The following is an 18,442-nucleotide window of genomic DNA, read 5'->3' as shown; positions in this document are numbered from 1 at the left end:
AAAATTTCTGCTACCTGTTCTCCAGAACCTGCTGAATTTCAGCCCTGAACCGGGGTCAATAACTCCACTAACTGTGAAGATTAATTTAACGGTTGTGGCAAGAAATGGGGCAAAACTAAGTTAGCAACAGAAATTTTGGGCTCAACTGTTATCATAAGTCAAGGACAACCTGTACGGTATGTACGTCCTCGAAGGGCTATGCAACAAATAAGAGCTATGCAACAAATAAGAGCCAACTTTTAATTCCTAGCAAGCAAGCCCAGCTTTATTTTCGAGGGAAGACAGCACTCTGCATATGTTCGAAAGAACACCAGCTTGCAAACCCAATTTTAAATGCTCAGGGAAAGTGGCTAAACTTCTTCAAACTTTGAAAGCAGAGGGTCTTTCATTTTATTTATTTATTTTTATTTATTTTATTTTGTCACACAGTATATATAAGCATAAGCATGAAATAAATATACAATATATAAGCATATATATAAGTATGAGTATGTAATAACTATATTAATTGGATATAATGAAAGGAAACAATAGGACAGGAACGGTAGGCACGCTTGTGCTCTTATGCACGCCCCTTACAGACTTCTTAGAAATGGGGTGAGGTCAATAGTAGATAGTTTTTGGTTGAAGTTTTGGGGATTTTGGGAAGAGACCACAGAGTCTGGTAGTGCATTCCAGGCATTAACAACTCTGTTACTGAAGTCCTATTTTCTGCAATCAAGATTGGAGCGGTTCACATTAAGCTTAAATCTGTTGTGTGCTCGTGTATTGTTGTGATTGAAGCTGAAGTAGTCTTCAACAGGAAGGACATTCCTGTTCAGAAGCTCATTCCCTCATTGCAGCTGTGCATAGAAGTCTTTTTATAAATTCATGGAAAAAAACCCAATAAACCGTAAATGCAAAAATAAATCCAAAGTCCATCAAAGTGGCTTGTTAGCTCTTGAGTTCTCCAGAGGGCGTCAACATCCAGGAATCAAACAAACAGCTGCACTAGTTGTGTCTAGTTGAGGTCTGTGTGACCTCAAACAACTTGCGTCATTCTGTACAAACGAATCGGGCATTCCCCACCCCCTCCTCCTCCTCCTCCTCCCTGGCCAGACAGACCTCGGAGAACTAGCTTGTGGGTACCAACATCTCCAATGCTTTCTCCTGTATCTTTTTTGAAATCTTTCTACCTTTTGCGCAGGGAAGTGTCAGTAAGAAAGAGTGGAGTTTTGGAAGAGATGGTCAGGGTCTCCTTGAAAACCTGCCAAATTAAGAGCTGCTACTGGATCGGGAAGCAAGGGTCCAAGAAAATAAGACACACTGACTCCTCCTTGCCCGCTGGTGTTAGCCTGATTGTTTACACGCCAGAACAGGAAGTCCTAGGGTAGCAGTAAGCTGTTCCCAGCTCTCGCCTGCTTCCTGGTGACGTGTTTTGGGGAAAACTCTGTGGGCGGAGAGCCACCGCTGCATTTTTCCCACTGAGGCCTCAGCAAGGGAAACTGAAGCTCAAAGCTCAGCTTTTGCTATCCAGCTTTCTTTCCCCAACCTCGGGCCCTTCAGAGGTTGACACTCGTCCACCATACATGCCTTAGAACGGGGGTCCCCGACCCCAGCACTGGGCTGCGGCAAGCCAGAAACCAAGCCACACTGTTGTCCCCAATTCGGGTCTGAGCCTGGTGCCGAGGTCAACGAAGGACGCCAGACACGAGGTGCGGCTTTTGATTGCTTTTTATTGGGGTACCCCAAGGGAAAGGGCTGCTGGCCAAACTGCCATGAGAGCCAAAAAACCAAGGATTGAGAAAGCTTCATACATATTCGCTCAAGGAGGAGGCGGGATAATAAGACATATCGTCTTAATAAACACTTTAGTAATAATTCTACAATTTGTTCTATTGGTGTCCCTATTCCTAAGCCTTGGCTAAGGAATGCCTCCAGGAGTTATACACATTTTATTTGCTGCGGGCCATCTCTATTCCTAACGTTTAGCTGAGGTCTGCAAGTTGCCTAACTCTTCGTTACTTTTATCAGCTTTCTAACCACCCAGAATTGTTACAAGCTTTACTTTTATTTCCTGTAGATAAGCCCTCTTTGTTCTTGCCAGACAAGCTCCACAATTACAAGCTTCTTGATTTACTTTCGAGTAGGTGCTATCGCCTGGCTTTATTTATTTATTTATTTATTTAGCAGAAATAAATTTAGCAGCTTTCACATATTTTCCACTTAAAAAATAATTGCTACCAACCTGCCTTCCATTGAGGACCTGTATACTGCATGAATCAAGAAGAGGGCCGTGAAAATATTTACAGATCCCTCGCATCCAGGACATAAACTGTTTCAAATCCTACCCTCAAAACGACGCTATAGAGCATTGCACACCAGAACAACTAGACACAAGAACAGTTTTTTCCCGAAGGCCATCACTCTGCTAAACAACTAATTCCCTCAACACTGTCAAACTATTCACTAAGTCTGCACTACTATTAATCTTCTCATCGTTCCCATCACCAATCTCTTTCCACTTATGACTGCATGACTGTAACTTTTTGTTGCTATCATTAAGGGTTAAATTGCAACCTATGACCATCATTTGTGTTGTAAATGTTGTACCTTTGATGAAGGTATTTTTTTTTCTTTTATGTACACTGAGAGCATATGCACCAAAACAAATTCCTTGTGTGTCCAATCACACTTGGCCAATAAAAATTCTATTCTATTCTATTCTATTCTATTGTAAATGTTGTACCTTTGATGAAGGTTTTTTTTTTCCTTTTCTTTTATGTACGCTGAAAGCCTATGCACCAAAACAAATTCATAACATAACATAACAACAGAGTTGGAAGGGACCTTGGAGGCCTTCTAGTCCAACCCCCTGCCCAGGCAGGAAACCCTACACCATCTCAGTCAGATGGTTATCCAACATTTTCTTAAAAATTTCCAGTGTTGGAGCATTCACAACTTCTGAAGGCAAGTCGTTCCACTTATTGTTCTAACTGTCAGGAAATTTCTCCTTAGTTCTAAGTTGCTTCTTTCCTTGATCAGTTTCCATCCATCGTTTCTTGTTCTACCCTCAGGTGCTTTGGAGAATAGCTTGACTCCCTCTTCTTTGTGGCAGCCCCTGAGATATTGGAACACAGCTATCATGTCTCCCTTAGTCCTTCTTTTTGTTAAACTAGACATACCCAGTTCCTGCAACCGTTCTTCATATGTTTTAGCCTCCAGCCCCCTAATCATCTTTGTTGCTCTTCTCTGCACTCTTTCTACAGTCTCAACATCTTTTTTACATCGTGGCGACCAAAACTGGATGCAATATTCCAAGTGTGGCTTTACCAAGGCATTATAAAGTGGTACTAACACTTCACGTGATCTTGATTCTATCCCTCTGTTTATGCAGCCCAGAACTGTGTTGGCTAAAAAAATTCTTTGTGTGTCCAATCACACTTGGCCAATAAATTCTGTTCTAATGATCCTCTGAAGTCTCTGTCTGTCTTGTTGGGTTGCAGAACCAAACCAGACAGTTAAAGAGGTGGAAAACATCCATGAAGTTTATTGATACCTGAAAAAAGGAGGGACCAAGGCTGGCTGATTTCAACCCTGTGGGGGGTGGGATTTTCTTCCTGAACTCCAGCCAGATAAAAGACACCCAAATTTTTTTTGGGGGGGAGGAGGGGAGCCCTCAAGGAAGGGGTATCTTAAAGCCACCAAAGGGGGAGGCACTCAGTTTAATTTATGCCAACCACAATCTTTTGCACCCTGCCTTTCTCCCCCCACCCCATTGAGGACCTCAGATTGACTGAGGAGGTGGGGCTGGAGAAGCTGCTGATTCAGTTCTACAGAGGAATTATTGAGTCTGTCATTTGCACCTCTATAACTGTCTGGTTCGGTTCTGCAACCCAACAAGAAAAACACAGACTTCAGAGGATAATTAGAACTGCAGAAAAAACAATAGCTACCAACCTGCCTTCCATTGAGGACCTGTATACTGCATGAATCAAGAAGAGGGCCGTGAAAATATTTACAGATCCCTCGCATCCTGGACATAAACTGTTTCAACTCCTACCCTCAAAACGACGCTATAGAGCATTGCACACCAGAACAACTAGACACAAGAACAGTTTTTCCCCAAACGCCATCCCTCTGCTAAACAACTAATTCCCTCAACACTGTCAAACTATTCACTAAGTCTGCACTACTATTAATCTTCTCATCGTTCCCATCACCCATCTCCTTCCACTTATGACTGTATGGCTGTAACTTTGTTGCTGATAATCCTTATGATTTATATTGATATATTGACCATCATTTGTGTTGTAAATGTTGTACCTTGATGAAGGTATCTTTTCTTTTATGTACACTGAGAGCATATGCACCAAGACAAATTTCTTGTGTGTCCAATCACACTTGGCCAATAAAAAATTCTATTCTATTCTATTCTATTCTATTCTATTCTATTCTATTCTATTCTATTCTATTCATACCCAAATGAGGTATGGGTTCCAGAGAGGTGAGCGTACAGCTCGCCAGTCTGGAACCCATACCACATTTCAGACATTAATACAATTGAACGTGTCCAGAAATATTTTACAAGAAGAGTTCTTCACTCCTCTGAATAAAACAAAATACCTTATGCCACCAGACTTGAAATCATGGGCTTAGAAAATTTAGAACTACGCCGCCTTCGAAATAATCTGAGTTTAACTCATAAAATCATCTATTGCAATGTCCTTCCTGTCGAAGACTACTTCAGCTTCAATTGCAACAATACACGAGCACACAACAGATTTAAGCTTAATGTTAACTGCTCCAATCTTGATTGCAGAAAATATGACTTCAGTAACAGAGTTGTTAATACTTGGAATACACTACCTGACTCTGTGGTCTCTTCCCAAAGTCCCCAAAACTTTAACCAAAAACTGTCTACTATTGACCTCACCCCATTTCTAAGAAGTCTGTAAGGGGCGTGCATAAGAGCACCAATGTGCCTACCCGTTCCTGTCCTAATGTTTCCTTTAGTTATCTCCAATTAATATAGTTATTCCATACTTATGCTTTTATATATGCTTAGATATCGTATAGTTATTTCATGCTTATGCTTATATATACTGTTGTGACAAATAAATAAATAAATAAATCCACGGCCATGCTCCACAGCCACTCTCTCCTTTTCATGCCTGTTCTCACAGCTGGTTAGGACAAAGCTTGGGAGGGGCGTGGGTGAGTGGGTGGGTGGGTTTGAACTCTTTTCCAGACTCCCCAGGCCCACTTTCATCCCCCTGCGTGGCCGCAAGAGGGGATCAAGAGGAAAGGGAGGAGAGATTGCCATTCCTCCTCCTTCTGCCTCTCTCTGTCTCTCTGTCTCTCTCTCATGGACGCTTTCCACTTTACAATCTGGCTCTACTCCCAAGCTGAGACGTTAAACATCTGGAAGGATGCCCCAATCGGTGTTGGTCACCGCCTAGTAAATTTCCACAGCATCCGGGAAGCTTTTGGACCAGGATGGGAGACGACGACGACGACGGGAGATGCGTCACTGAGCGAGCAGGGAGCCTCGCCTGACAGGCTCACACCCCCCACTTCTCTCTCTCTCTCCTCCCCCCCCCGTCCCCGTCCCACCCATCCAGCCTCTTAAAACAGCAATGCAGGGAAACGCCTTTCTCTCCTCTGCATCTTTGCAAAGTTACACTTTAGTTACGACACCCTGTTGCTGATTGGGACGAAAGGCGGCAGCTGCTTTCCTGCCCCAAGGGTGGGGGCACCAGTTTCTTCTTCCTTGCAAGCCAGGTAACCCACCCCCCCTCCCCTCCCCAGCCTTGCTGGATCCCCCACCGGGCAAGCCAAGTGGGTGGGCCTCCTTAATCCAGAATTTGGATCTTGAAGAGTGAAGGGGCCTGGCAAAGACCCCACTCTGGTTCTCCCCAGAGATGTTGTTGTTGTTGTTGGTTGCAAAGTCGTGTCCGACCCAACGCGGCCCCATGGACCACGTTCCTCCAGGCCTTCCTGTCCTCTACCATCCTCTGGAGTCCATTTAAACTCATGCCTACTGCTTCAGTGACTCCATCCAGCCACCTCCTTCTCTGCCATCCCCTTCTTCTTTTGCCCTCCATCGTTCCCAGCATTCGGCTCTTCTCCAGGGAGTCCTTCCTTCTCATTAAGTATTTGAGTTTCCTCTTCAGGATCTGGCCTTCTAAAGAGCTTTGAAGCTTTTCTTTTCTTTCTTTCTTTCTTTCTTTCTTTCTTTCTTTCTTTCTTTCTTTCTTTCTTTCTTTCTTTCTTTCTTTCCAGGCAAGAGCTCAGTTTAAAGGGCTGCCACAAAGGAGAGGTGGGAAGTGTTGGGTGGATGGGTGGGGGAGGGTGTCAAGCTATTCTCCCAAACACCTGAAGGCAGGACAAGAAAAGTTGACTTTGTATATAATACAGACTATTGCTTGACATAGTGTAAGCCGCCCTGAGTCTTCGGAGAAGGGCGGGATATAAATGCAAATAAAAAAAAAAAGCCAGTGTTGATAGGCCTGAAAAGGAGCTAGAAGACCACCTCTCTTGATACCACCTGCCTAGGTGTGGTTCTGCTCCCCACTGGCCCAAAATCAAATATTTCCTCGCCTCCCGTCTTCTCTCCTCTCTAGTCGGAAACATGGCAAGCATTCAAGATCTCCCCGATGACGTTTTGCTGGCGGTGTTCCGCCTGCTCCCCATCAACGAGCTGATCTGGAACTGCCGGCTGGTTTGTTCACATTGGCGAGACGTCCTGGACACCCCTTACCTGTGGAAGCACAAGTATCAAGAAGAGGACGCCGGCCTGAAGATGCCGAAGACCTTCTACATTTTCTGCCACTTGGAGAAGAACTTAATCAAGAACCCTTGCGGCGAAGGTGAGTCCCAACTGCACCTGGCGGCGGCAGGGTGGGTGGGTTGCAAGGGCCATGCTGGGGTCCGGGATCGCTTCCAAAGACCCAACAGGTCTCCTCTAGCAAACCCTGGTGGACAAAAAAACCGAGTAACTGTCTTTGGGAGGAACCCAAAGGTGTTTTGTTTCAAGAGGCAACTGGACCAGGGGTCTCCAACCCTTGGTCCCTTTAAGATAAATGTGTTTAGGGACACGGTGGCTAAGTGGCTAAGACGCTGAGCTTGTCAATCGAAGATCAGCAGTTCAGCGGTTCGAGTCCCACCAGGCCCAAGGTTGACTCAGCCTTCCATCCTTTATAAGGTAGGTAAAATGAGGACCCAGATTGTTGGGGGCAATAAGTTGACTTTGTATATAATACAGACTATTGCTTGACATAGTGTAAGCCGCCCTGAGTCTTCGGAGAAGGGCGGGATATAAATGCAAATAAAAAAAAAAAGCCAGTGTTGATAGGGCTGAAAAGGAGCTAGAAGACCATCCGTCTGATACCACCTGCCTAGGTGTGGTTCTGCTCCCCACTGGCCCAAAATCAAATATTTCCTCGCCTCCCGTCTTCTCTCCTCTCTAGTCGGAAACATGGCAAGCATTCAAGATCTCCCCGATGACGTTTTGCTGGCAGTGTTCCGCCTGCTCCCCATCAACGAGCTGATCTGGAACTGCCGGCTGGTTTGTTCACGTTGGCGAGACGTCCTGGACACCCCTTACCTGTGGAAGCACAAGTATCAAGAAGAGGACGCCGGCCTGAAGATGCCGAAGACCTTCTACATTTTCTGCCACTTGGAGAAGAACTTAATCAAGAACCCTTGCGGCGAAGGTGAGTCCCAACTGCACCTGGCGGCGGCAGGGTGGGTGGGTTGCAAGGGCCATGCTGGGGTCCGGGATCGCTTCCAAAGACCCAACAGGTCTCCTCTAGCAAACCCTGGTGGACAAAAAAACCGAGTAACTGTCTTTGGGAGGAACCCAAAGGTGTTTTGTTTCAAGAGGCAACTGGACCAGGGGTCTCCAACCCTTGGTCCCTTTAAGATAAATGTGTTTAGGGACACGGTGGCTAAGTGGCTAAGACGCTGAGCTTGTCAATCGAAAGATCAGCAGTTCAGCGGTTCGAGTCCCTAGCGCCGCGTAACAGGGTGAGCTCCCATGACTTGTCCCAGCTTCTGCCAACCTAGCAGTTTGAAAGCACGTAAAAAAATGCAAGTAGAAAAATAGGGACCACCTTTGGTGGGAAAAGCGTTCCATGTGCCTTTGGCATTGAGTCATGCCGGCCACCTGACCACAGAGACGTCTTTGGACAGCGCTGGCTCTTCGGCTTTGAAACAGAGAGGAGCACCGCCCCGTAGAGTCGGGAACGAAGGGGGGGGCAATGCTTCTCCTTTTGACTTCCTGTGGCTTTTTCACAGAAGGATTAGACTTCTGGGATACGGCCACACCTTCCAATGGACAGTGGAAAGTTAAAGATATCTTTGAAAAAGACTCTGCAAGGCTGCAGGCCTGGGACTTCCTTCAGAGGAATATTTATATCAAAGATGAATGGATACCCTATCAAGAAGTTGAAAAATGTTTTGCCGCGTACAATGGGTGAGTGATTATAGTGACGTTTATTCTGACATTTAATTGACGGGGAAGGGAGCCAACCCCTTGGGAATTTGTGGCGTTCTGCAGGCAAGCTAGACTTCCTCCTCTCAAAAACGATAAGAGAGGGGAGTTTCGCTTTGTATGGATTTATTCCGTCCAGCCAGAATTTTGATTTTTAAGATTATTCGACAGAAAATTTTTTCCTCCCCCCCCCCAAGCCAAAGGAGGAGGATTTTAATTTCATCTCATTTAAATCAGGCAGCGTGGAGTCCGCTCTATCCCAAGTGGCTTGTTCTGCTTTCTTTCTGATTTTTCAGCTCATTAAACGCTACGGTTGAAAATAACTTCCCATGTCTTTTGCTCCTGTTCGGTGCTTGGGAACTTAAAAAGACCCGCTTCGCCCAATTAGATCCCCCCAGTTCCTTCTGCTGCAATGTATTCGGAGTTTTGTTAAAACCCAGCCTCGGAAGCTCTCTGTTGTGCCTCGCTCACCCCCCCTGCCGCAGCCGGGCCCTTCTCATCTCCTGCCAGACACTGATAGTACAGGAGAATGTCCTGGCATGCCTCCAGCCCCCAGTCCTGGCACCATGCCCGGAGAAACTGAGCAAACAAACCTCCCTCCGATAGCATGTGCGCCTGAAGCCAGCCACGAGCTGGGATTACTGGCAGCTGGGGACGAAATGATGCAGTGGACAGATCCTCGCTTCCGGAGAATGGAGAGGCGATGTCAGCAAAAGGAAGGGAGGGGCAGGCCTGGATAAGTGCTGAGTCATGGAGCCACACCCCATGGCCTATATAAAGGATCTGCTTTTTTGGCATTCTCTGAGTCAGGCAAAGTCTTATCTGGATTGCTGAAGTCACACCTTGGATTCCTGCCTGCCCCGAGGACTCTGATAGGACTTTGGCAGAGCTGCAGAGGCTCGCTTGATACGGACTTCCCCGACCCGGATGTCAGAAGAGGAGTGGGACACGACACTCTCCAACCGCCAGAAGTGCAGGATTGTGTTTCTGAATTTGTGGTTCATTTCTCTGGTAGGCTCTGCACAAAGTCTCAGCTCATCACCTTGAAGGATGAAGGTTACTGGGACCAGCTGATGGATGACGGGAGACCTACAATTGTGGTGAAGGATTGGTAAGGGCCAGACCACCAGCTCCTGGTTATAAGGGGAGCAGGAAACAGATGCAATCTTTGAGAGAGATAAAAATAGGGGCTCCCCGCTTAGATCTGGACTGCAAGGCTAGCTCTGCAAAGCTTTACCTTCCTGAGGCAACCAACTGCTAGACCCAGGTTGAGCTCTAGATCAGCGGTCAGCAACTGGTGGTTTGCAGAAAAATTATTTGCATTTTTTTTATATTGCACTAAATCAGGAGTCCTCAAATTACGGGCCCTGGGCCGGATATGTGCAATGAACGTTTGTGTTGCTGCAGAGTGTTTCCGCCTTCGGGGTCTTTTTGTGTGGGTCGTAGGGGGGCAGAAATTCCGACTCGGGGGTCTGCTTCGGTCTCCTGGTGTGGGGCTTTGGGCAAAGGCTGGAGGGAAGTGCCGCTAGTGGCAAAGAGCCAAAGGGCCTCGTTCCAGTGGGACTGCATCATGGCCTGGAACTGGCTGACCATCTCAGCCCGCTGAGCCTCCAGGCATCGGTCCCTGGCCTTGCACTCCCGCAGGTCTTCCCTCTGCTTGGAAAGCCTATGCTCCTAGTCCTCAGTGAGGTGTTTCTGCTGAACCTCCTTCTCGGCCAGATCCAATTTGAACAGAATTGTTTTGCCAACTCTTTCTCTTGGTGGCTGCTTAGCTCCAACAACTGCTTCCTGTTGGGGCCCTCAGGAGCCCAGGCAGGCAGGTGAGGAGTCACTAGGAAGGGGTGAGTAGAGGCCAGCGAAGCGCCCCTCAATGTGAGTGACATCGAGTTGGCCATGCCCAACAAGTCACATGACCACCTAGCCACGCTCGCCCATCCAGATCATATTAGTGGTCCGTGGAATTTAAAATTATGAATTTAGTGGTCCCTGATGTCCGAAAGGTTGGGGACCCCTGCTCTAGATAACCCAAGCCCTCTCTGACTGTGCCGGGTTCAAACCTTGCCTCTCTTGCTTTCCCCCACAATAGGTTTTACAGCAGCTTCAACAGCCATTACGAGTTGTGCGTGAAGCTCTTGTCCGAGGACTTCACGGTCATCCGAGAGTATCACTCCGAGAACAAATACAAATATGACTCCGAGTATAATGACGAATGGCGTCAGGTAAGAGAAGGGGAATCTCCTGGAATGGCTGTGTCCTGTTTCCCACCCGGCGCTGAGGTTCATCTCAAAGCCAACTCCCTCTTTTCTTCTCCTCATAGCATAACATAACATAATAACAGAATTGGAAGGGACCTTGGAGGCCTTCTAGTCCAACCCCCTGCCCAGGCAGGAAACCCTACACCATCTCAGACAAATGGCTATCCAACATTTTCTTAAAAACTTCCAGTGTTGGAGCATTTACAACTTCTGCAGGCAAGTTGTCCCACTGATTAATTGTTCTAACTGTCAGGAAATTCCTCCTTAGTTCTAAGTTGCTTCTCTCCTTGGTTAGTTTCCACCCATTGCTTCTTGTCCTGCCCTCAGGTGCTTTGGAGAATAGTTTGACTCCCTCTTCTTTGTGGCAGCCCCTGAGATATTGGAAGACTGCTATCATGTCTCCCCTGGTCCTTCTTTTCATTAAACTAGACATACCCAGTTCCTGCAACCGTTCTTCATATGTTTTAGCCTCCAGTCCCCTAATCATCTTTGTTGCTCTTCTCTGCACTCTTTCTAGAGTCTCCACATCTTTTTTACATCGTGGCGACCAAAATTGGATGCAGTATCCCAAGTGTGGCCTTACCAAGGCATTATAAAGTTGTATTAACACTTCACGTGATCTTGATTCTATCCCTCTGTTTATGCAGCCCAGAACTGTGTTGGCTTTTTTGGCAGCTGCTGCACACTGCTGGCTCATATCCAAATGGTTGTCCACTAGGACTCCAAGATCCCTCTCACAGTTACTACTCTCCTACTCTCTCTTTGGCAGGTATCGCACGCCTTTCACAACGTCCCTCCGGGAATCCGTCACATATTTTTCCAGCACCAAGGCCTGCATTTCAACTGGCAGCAGTCGAGCTGCGGCACCAAACTCATGAAGTGCTTGAAGATGGCCAAAGAGAGGGGGAAATCCCAAAGAATGAGGATTACCAAAACGAGCGTCACCGTCGGGCCGTTCTCCCTAGACAAGGCCATGTACCGCCGACACGGCCGAGACATTAGACACTGTCACTTCAGCCAATGTCCCTGCCGGGGGAACTACATTCACTGGTCAATGACGCCGAAGTGCAGATTGGGTGCCTTCCGCTGAACCTGGTTCAAACGGTCTCTGCTCGCCTTAAGTCGCGTAGGAAAAAGAGCAGACGCAAAAAAAACCAGAGGTGTGTTCTTTTACGAACCTTTTCCTCCCCCAGAAAAGTTGAAAAGTGAAGTAGCGGTACCGGAAAAACGGGGCGAAGTGGCCCAGAGGTCGTTATCTCCTTCTCGTTTCCTTTCTGAAACAAGAGGCAGGGTGTTGTTGTTTTTTTAAAGAAAGCACATCCAGAATCCAGACCGTACGACAGGATGGACTTTTTATTGGGCACGAGAGAGGAGAAAAAAAATATATATTAGGCTACCGCAAGGCATCGAAACACACACGCACAAAAAAAAACACAATTTGTGCAGTTTGCTCGCAAGGTCTACCGTTGGGAAAAACCACTGCTCTCCAAAGTTTTTGAACGCTTCACAATGACGTTTTGGTCTCCCCCTCCGCCCACAAGGAGTAAGAATGCACAAGCAAAAATAGTGAGGGAACAGGTGGATATTCTACCAGAGGTTGAATTCTGTTTTCCTTCTGAAAAGATCTATTTTCTTTCCACTGTCTCTGCAAATGTTGTAACATTCAGTGTTAAGTACTTTATTGTCCCTTCGTTTTCTGGGCTGTTATGACAATGGCCTAGAATAATAAAATCTTCTGCGAGGCCCCTAATTTGTGCCGGCTCATCGTTTCTACAACAATTGCCATTCCGTGCTATCTCAAAAAACATGCTTCAATTGTGGCTTCGCAAACTTCCGCTGCAGCCTGGCTGGCCTACGTATTGACCAGTCAGGTGAACTAATGGCTGATTCCTAAGGCATTCTTCAGTTTCCCCACACCTGAAACAAGGAGATCTGGGGCCCAGAAATGGCTGGACTACATTATTAGCCGTGTCTTGGTGGTTGTGTCTTGTAAAAGAAGCCTTCCTTCCTTCCTTTCTTTTTCTTTTTTTCCTCGTCCACAACTTCCCAACTTTTGAGAAAAACTGTTTTCCCTCCACCCTCAAGCCGCAGTCTATCTTTACCCCCCATCGCTTCTGGGAAACAGTCCCGTGGGGATAGTAGAGCCGAGAGAGGGAGCCAAGAAAAGGGTTGGACGCAGCTCTTCGGTTACCAGAAAGGGCACCTGGAGGAGAAGAGAGTAGTCACCAAGCAGTCAAACCAACTTGGCAGGGAGTTCCTACAGAACTGGGACAGCTTTACTTTTGAAGTCCAACTGAGCTTTCGCTTGGGATTTGGGAGGGAGGTATGGAATAAGTGGGGAAAGGAAAGGAAAGGAGAGGAGAGGAGAGGAGAGGAGAAGGGAGGGGAGGGGAGGAAAATATAAGAAGGGAAAGAAAAGGAAAGGAAAGGAAAATATAAGAACGGAAAAGAAAGGAAAGGAAAAGAAGGGAAGGGAAGAGAAAGGGAAGGAAAGGAAAATATAAGAAAGGAAAGGAAAGGAAGGGAAGGGAAGGGAAGGAAAATATAAGAAGGGAAAGAAAAGGAAAATATAAGAAAGGAAAGGAAAGAAATGGGAAGGAAAGGGAAGGAAAGGAAAATATAAGAAAGGAAAGGAAGGAAATGGAAAGGAAAGGGAAGGAAAGGAAAATATAAGAAGGGAAAGGAAAGGAAAGGAAAATATAAGAAAGGAAAGGAAGGAAATGGGAAGGAAAGGAAAGAAAAGGAAAATATAAGAAGGGAAAGGAAAGGAAGGGAAAGGGAAGGAAGAGCCTCTCTAGGAGTCTCTGGAGGCTGGGAACAGTAAAAAATGTAACTTGCTGTCCAACTGGAAGTTGGTAAGCGGGCCGTTTCTGCCCTCCGGAGGGCCTCCAGGGAAATGGGGAAGGACATTTCCCACCCTCCCAGACTCACAGAGAGGCTCTGGAGACAGGTAAGAGAGAAAAACAGGCCTACCGAGCCATCGCGTGTCGGGGGTGGGGTGGGGGGGGAAGAGTCGCGTGCCCATTCACGGGGTTAGCCATCACTGTCTTATGCTATCTGTCACAGTGGCCAATTTGGTTCTCTTCAGTGGCCCACCCCCCCCCGCTCCCCCTCCACTCACCATCCGATGTAGCACTGGCAAAGATTCTCGTGGGAGGTGGCCTGCTTAATGAGCAGCTCCACCTGGGTGGGCACGTCCAGGGTTTCGTCGTGGGAGAAGTCTCGTCCTTGGCAAGGGGAGAACAAGAGGGGTGGGGGTGGGGTGTTAGAGAACATGGGCCTTTCGCGGCAAGGCAGGCGATGTAACCAACACGAAGAGTAACCCGGTAGAACTATTCCATCAAGGTTTTTCTGGATGAAAGGATTTTTCGCACTTGGCTTAGAATTCAACCTTTGCCATCAAGTCACGACCGACTTCCAGGGGTGAAATGCTCCCGGTTCGGTCCGGATCGCTAGATCCGGTAGCGATGGCGGTGGGTGATTTGGAGAACCGGTAGCAAAAATCCCTGCTCCTCCTTCCCCCCACGTGCCCAGCTGAGCTGTGGGATCATCAGAGGTTGTTTTTAAAAACATTTTTTTCTTCGGCCGAAAAAAAATGCTTTTAAAAGTAAAAAAAAAAAAAAAGCCTCTGACGATCAGGCAACTCAGCTGTGATCGTCAGAGGCTTTTAAAAGCGTTTTTTTTTAACAACCTCTTCGGCCAAAAAGGTTGTAGAAAAAATGCTTTTAAAAGGCTCTTCCAACAATCCCAGCTGAGTTGCCCGATCGTCAGAAGCTTTTTTTTCTTTTAAAGGCAAAAAAAAGATGCTTTTAAAAGAAAAGTCAAGTCTCTGACGATCAGGCAACTCAGCTGGGATCGTCGGAGGAGCCTTTTAAAAGCATTTTTTCTACAACCTCTTCGGCTGAAGAGGTTGTAGAAAAAAATGCTTTTAAAAGTACAAAAAAAAAAAGTTGGCCAAGCCCACCCAGTCACATTAGCACCCCTCCCTATCAAGCCACGCTCACAGAACCGGTAGTAACAAATTTTACATTTCACCACTGCTGCCTTCCCTCATTTTCTCTTCTGATCTTTACATCATCTAAGTGCAACTATTTCTGCCTTCTCTGCTCCTCCCTCCTTTCCTGCCTTTTCACTATCATTCCCTCCCCCCCCCCCCGGACGATAGGTGAAGATTTCAAATCCTTTGTGACAGGGAGGGTCCCGTACAAGCCGACGCACCGGTTGCTTCACTCACCTGTGAGTTTATCCCGGACTCTGTTGATAATCTGAATGGCTTTTTTATTTAGGGCTTCTGGTTTCACAAGTCCATCCCCAACTAAAAAGAAAAAAAGAAAAAGAAAAATGAGCCATAGTTAAATTCGAAGATTCCGAGCAATCCATCTGTAGTTAACTTATTTGCATCCTGACTATAGACTCCTTAAAAGTCAGTTTTCTGGATCCGGATTAAAGGGGGAAATGATCAGCGGTGTTTTGTTGCTACTGGTTCACTGGGTGCGCGCACCTTCCGCACATCCGCCCAGCCTTTCACGTGTGTACTTTGCTTGTATGCTCATCTTCCGCACATGCGCCCGGCCTCAAAATTGTGCCTAAATACGACAGCATAGAGCCGGGGCGGGTGGAAAGACCCACCTGTAATCTCCGTTACCTGTTCACCCGAACTGGTGCAAACTTGGCTGAATACCCACCTCTGGGAATGATCCTATCCGTAACAGCCTCCTTGGCCCAGTTCTGAACGCCCCAACCTTGTATATTAACAAGGCAAAGAGGGACCAGAGAATTTTCTTTGTAAGACAAGATTGGGGCTCCTTGAGTCTTTTTGAATTGTAAGCCAAAGGGGATGGAGTGTTTGTTTGTTTTTGAAAAAAGTTTTTTATTTTTTCTTATATACATGTTGTAAAAGTACATCCATAAATAATCATACATTTTTTTTTACTAACGAAAGCACAAGGATAAAATACTTTAATTACATTTGGGGTTGCTCTTCTACCCTTTCTTTGCCTTCGTTTCACAACAAACCTTCTTTTCCTCTTTTCCCTCCCTCCTCACCTCTCCTACCTTCTTCCTCCACTCCCTCCTTCTTCCTTCTTCCTCCTTCCCCTTCCTCTCCCCCACTCCTCCCCTCTTTTCCTTCTTTTACAGATCCCTCACATCCAGGACATAAACTGTTTCAACTCCTACCCTCAAAACGACGCTATAGAGCACTGCACACCAGAACAACTAGACACAAGAACAGTTTTTTCCCGAAGGCCATCACTCTGCTAAACAAATAATTCCCTCAACACTGTCAGACTATTTACTGAATCTGCACTACTATTAATCTTCTCATCGTTTCCATCACCAATCTCTTTCCACTTATGACTGTATGACTATAACTTGTTGCTGGCAATCCTTATGATTTATATTGATATATTGATCATCAATTGTGTTGTAAATGTTGTACCTTGATGAACGTATCTTTTCTTTTATGTACACTGAGAGCATATGCACCAAGACAAATTCCTTGTGTGTCCAATCATACTTGGCCAATAAAAATTCTATTCTATTCTATTCTATTCTATTCTATTCTATTCTATTCTATTCTATTCTATTCTATTCTATTCTATTCTATTCTATTCTACCCTACTCTACTCTACTCTTCTCCCCTATCCTATCTTCCTCTCCTTTCCCTTCCTTAGGGATGGAGGGGGGGGGGTTGTGATTGTGACCACAACAACATTGTTTCTTCTTATAACTTCAGTTTACTCAAAGGAACTGCAAAGATAAATTGAGGATGGAACAAAATACTTTTATACGCAAGATGGAATGAGGAACCTGCCACCATGAAACATTGGGATGGCCCTTAACACCGACCAACTTTATAAAGGGGTAATCGGACCCTTTATGAATGTGCTCACTCCTCTTATTATTAAAAATTTTGTCTTGTACATTTTGAAGCAGAACCTCCATTTTAGAGACATGAAGCTGTATATATATAAAAAAAATAACAGGAAAAAATAGGCCCTCTAACTTACTGAAGGAATGGATAGATTCAGGCACTGTTGATCCAGCTTTCTTGTGGGCTGTTTCACCCAGTTCCACGCTGTCCAATATTTCTTTAAAAAGGAGGAAAGCGGTTAGATTAAGGCAAAATATTCTGCTCCTGACTTTTCTTGTGCTACGTTAAGATGGATTCAAGCAGGCAAAGAGATATAGGCTGCTTGGGAGAGAGGGAGAGAGAGAATTTAGGTATTAGTCATGGTGTTCCAAGATGATAAAAGACAGGGGGAAGTTTAGGATATTTAGGGGGACGCGGTGGCTCAATGGCTAAGACTTGTAGATCGAAAGATCGGCAGTTCAGAGGTTTGAATCCCTGGTGCCGCGTAACGGGGTGAGTTCCTCTGACTTGTCCTAGCTTCTGCCAACCTAGCAGTTCGAAAGCACGTAAAAAATGCAAGTTGAAAAATAAGGACCACCTTTGGTGGGAAGGGAAGAGCGTTCTGTGCGCCTTTGACGCGTTGAGTCACGCCGGCCATATGACCATGGAGACGTCTTCGGACAGTGCTGGCTCTTCATCTTTGAAACTGAGATAAGCACCGCCCCCTAGAGTCGGGAACGACTAGCACATAAAGGTAACCTTTACTAGGGGGAATAATGAGATGCGGTCTAACCCTAACTTATCTGCAACTGAGAAAACCTCCATGGGGCTCCGAGGGCCTGCCCTCCCTTCCCCTTCAACGGAGAGAAAAAAGGTCAAGGGGTCGAAAGAGCTTTGCAAAAAAAAAAAGTTGGCTCGTTGGCAAATCAGAGAAAGGAGAGGTCACTCAAATATCGTGCCCATTCAACGCAACGTAGAGAAAAACAGAGGACACCTTGGTCCCTGCTCACCGACTGACTGGCCAGCAGAGTACGAATCAGTCCGGGTCCGAGATCGCTTATTACCTTTGGTGTTTGCTGCAAAGAAAGAACAGAAAGTGGGGTCATTCCAAGTTCCCTTCCCCCACGCCTCCCCAAGACAGGAGCATGGAAAAGCAACATCTCTTATTGTAAGACCCGACTACCTTGTTTCCCCGAAAATAAGACCCTGTCTTATATTTTTTTTTGAACCCCGAAATAAGCGCTTGGCCTTATTTTGGGGCGCGTGGAGCAAGACGGGGCTCCTCTTGCCGTCTTACCTGATTTCCAGTTCTGTCTCCTTAACCTTAACCAGAGGACATGGCGGGGACTGGCTGCGCATGCGGTTAAATATTCTCGGGAAGGGCTTATTTTCGGGGGAGGGCTTATTTTCGGGGAAACATGGTAGTTCTGGAGGGGAGCACTTATCTAAATCCTTTGTTTCTTTTACCTAAACACCCTGCATACAGGTAGTCCTCGACTTACAACAGTTCACTTAGTGACCGTTCAGAGTTACGACGACACTAAAAACAATGACTTATTTTTCATACTTATGGTCACATGATTCACATTCGGATGCTTGGCAACTGACTCACATTTATGACGGTCGCAGTGTCCCGGGGTCACGTGATCCCCTTTTACGACCTTCTGACAAGCAAAGTCCACGGGGAAGCCAGATTCACTCAACAACCGTGTGACTAATTTTGACAACTGCCGTGATTCACTTAACAACTTGAGGCGAGGAAGGTTGTAAAATGGGGCAAAACTCACTTAACGAATTCCTCACCTAGCAACATCGACTTTGGGCTCAATTGTGGGCGTAAGTTGAGGACTACCTGTC

At 46.2% G+C, this 18,442-nt stretch overlaps 2 protein-coding genes across 4 annotated transcripts in view; one reads left to right on the top strand and one right to left on the bottom strand.

Moving 5' to 3' along the window:
- Positions 1-1,417: 1,417 nt before the first annotated feature.
- On the top strand, positions 1,418-12,481 carry LOC131186987 (F-box only protein 44-like). 2 transcript variants are annotated; one of them, XM_058161023.1, is made up of 6 exons: positions 1,418-1,694; positions 7,452-7,697; positions 8,281-8,458; positions 9,492-9,587; positions 10,563-10,695; positions 11,501-12,481. In XM_058161023.1, exons 2-6 carry the CDS (start codon positions 7,460-7,462, stop codon positions 11,819-11,821), a joined length of 966 nt encoding a protein of 321 aa, XP_058017006.1. In that variant the 5' UTR covers positions 1,418-1,694; positions 7,452-7,459; the 3' UTR covers positions 11,822-12,481. The 2 variants fall into 2 exon arrangements, with proteins under 2 accessions (XP_058017006.1, XP_058017005.1); XM_058161022.1 differs by lacking the exon at positions 1,418-1,694 and adding an exon at positions 5,346-5,763.
- The window catches only part of MTOR (mechanistic target of rapamycin kinase), a 95,024-nt gene continuing 88,643 nt past the window's right edge, over positions 12,062-18,442 (bottom strand). For both annotated transcript variants that reach the window (XM_058161019.1, XM_058161020.1), the window contains 5 exons: positions 17,596-17,661; positions 16,743-16,823; positions 14,966-15,046; positions 13,853-13,958; positions 12,062-12,934 (listed from right to left, as the gene is read on the bottom strand). In XM_058161019.1, the coding sequence (XP_058017002.1) occupies positions 12,919-12,934; positions 13,853-13,958; positions 14,966-15,046; positions 16,743-16,823; positions 17,596-17,661 (350 nt within the window). In that variant the 3' untranslated portion in view covers positions 12,062-12,918. The remainder of the gene's footprint in view (positions 12,935-13,852; positions 13,959-14,965; positions 15,047-16,742; positions 16,824-17,595; positions 17,662-18,442) is intronic.

The sequence above is a fragment of the Ahaetulla prasina genome, chromosome 18 (genome assembly GCF_028640845.1).
Source record: "Ahaetulla prasina isolate Xishuangbanna chromosome 18, ASM2864084v1, whole genome shotgun sequence".
Taxonomy (NCBI): Eukaryota; Metazoa; Chordata; class Lepidosauria; order Squamata; family Colubridae; genus Ahaetulla; species Ahaetulla prasina.
The sequence above is the reverse complement of the archived record's forward strand: the minus strand, read 5'-3'. Positions and strand labels throughout refer to the sequence as shown.

Excerpts from the sequence above, each read along its gene's own strand:
- LOC131186987 (XM_058161023.1), top strand. The coding sequence starts at position 7,460 with ATGGCAAGCATTCAAGATCTCCCCGATGACGTTTTGCTGGCAGTGTTC. Across the intron at positions 7,698-8,280 it reads CAAGAACCCTTGCGGCGAAG|AAGGATTAGACTTCTGGGAT; the intron begins GTGAGTCCCAAC and ends GCTTTTTCACAG. Across the intron at positions 10,696-11,500 it reads ATAATGACGAATGGCGTCAG|GTATCGCACGCCTTTCACAA; the intron begins GTAAGAGAAGGG and ends TCTCTTTGGCAG.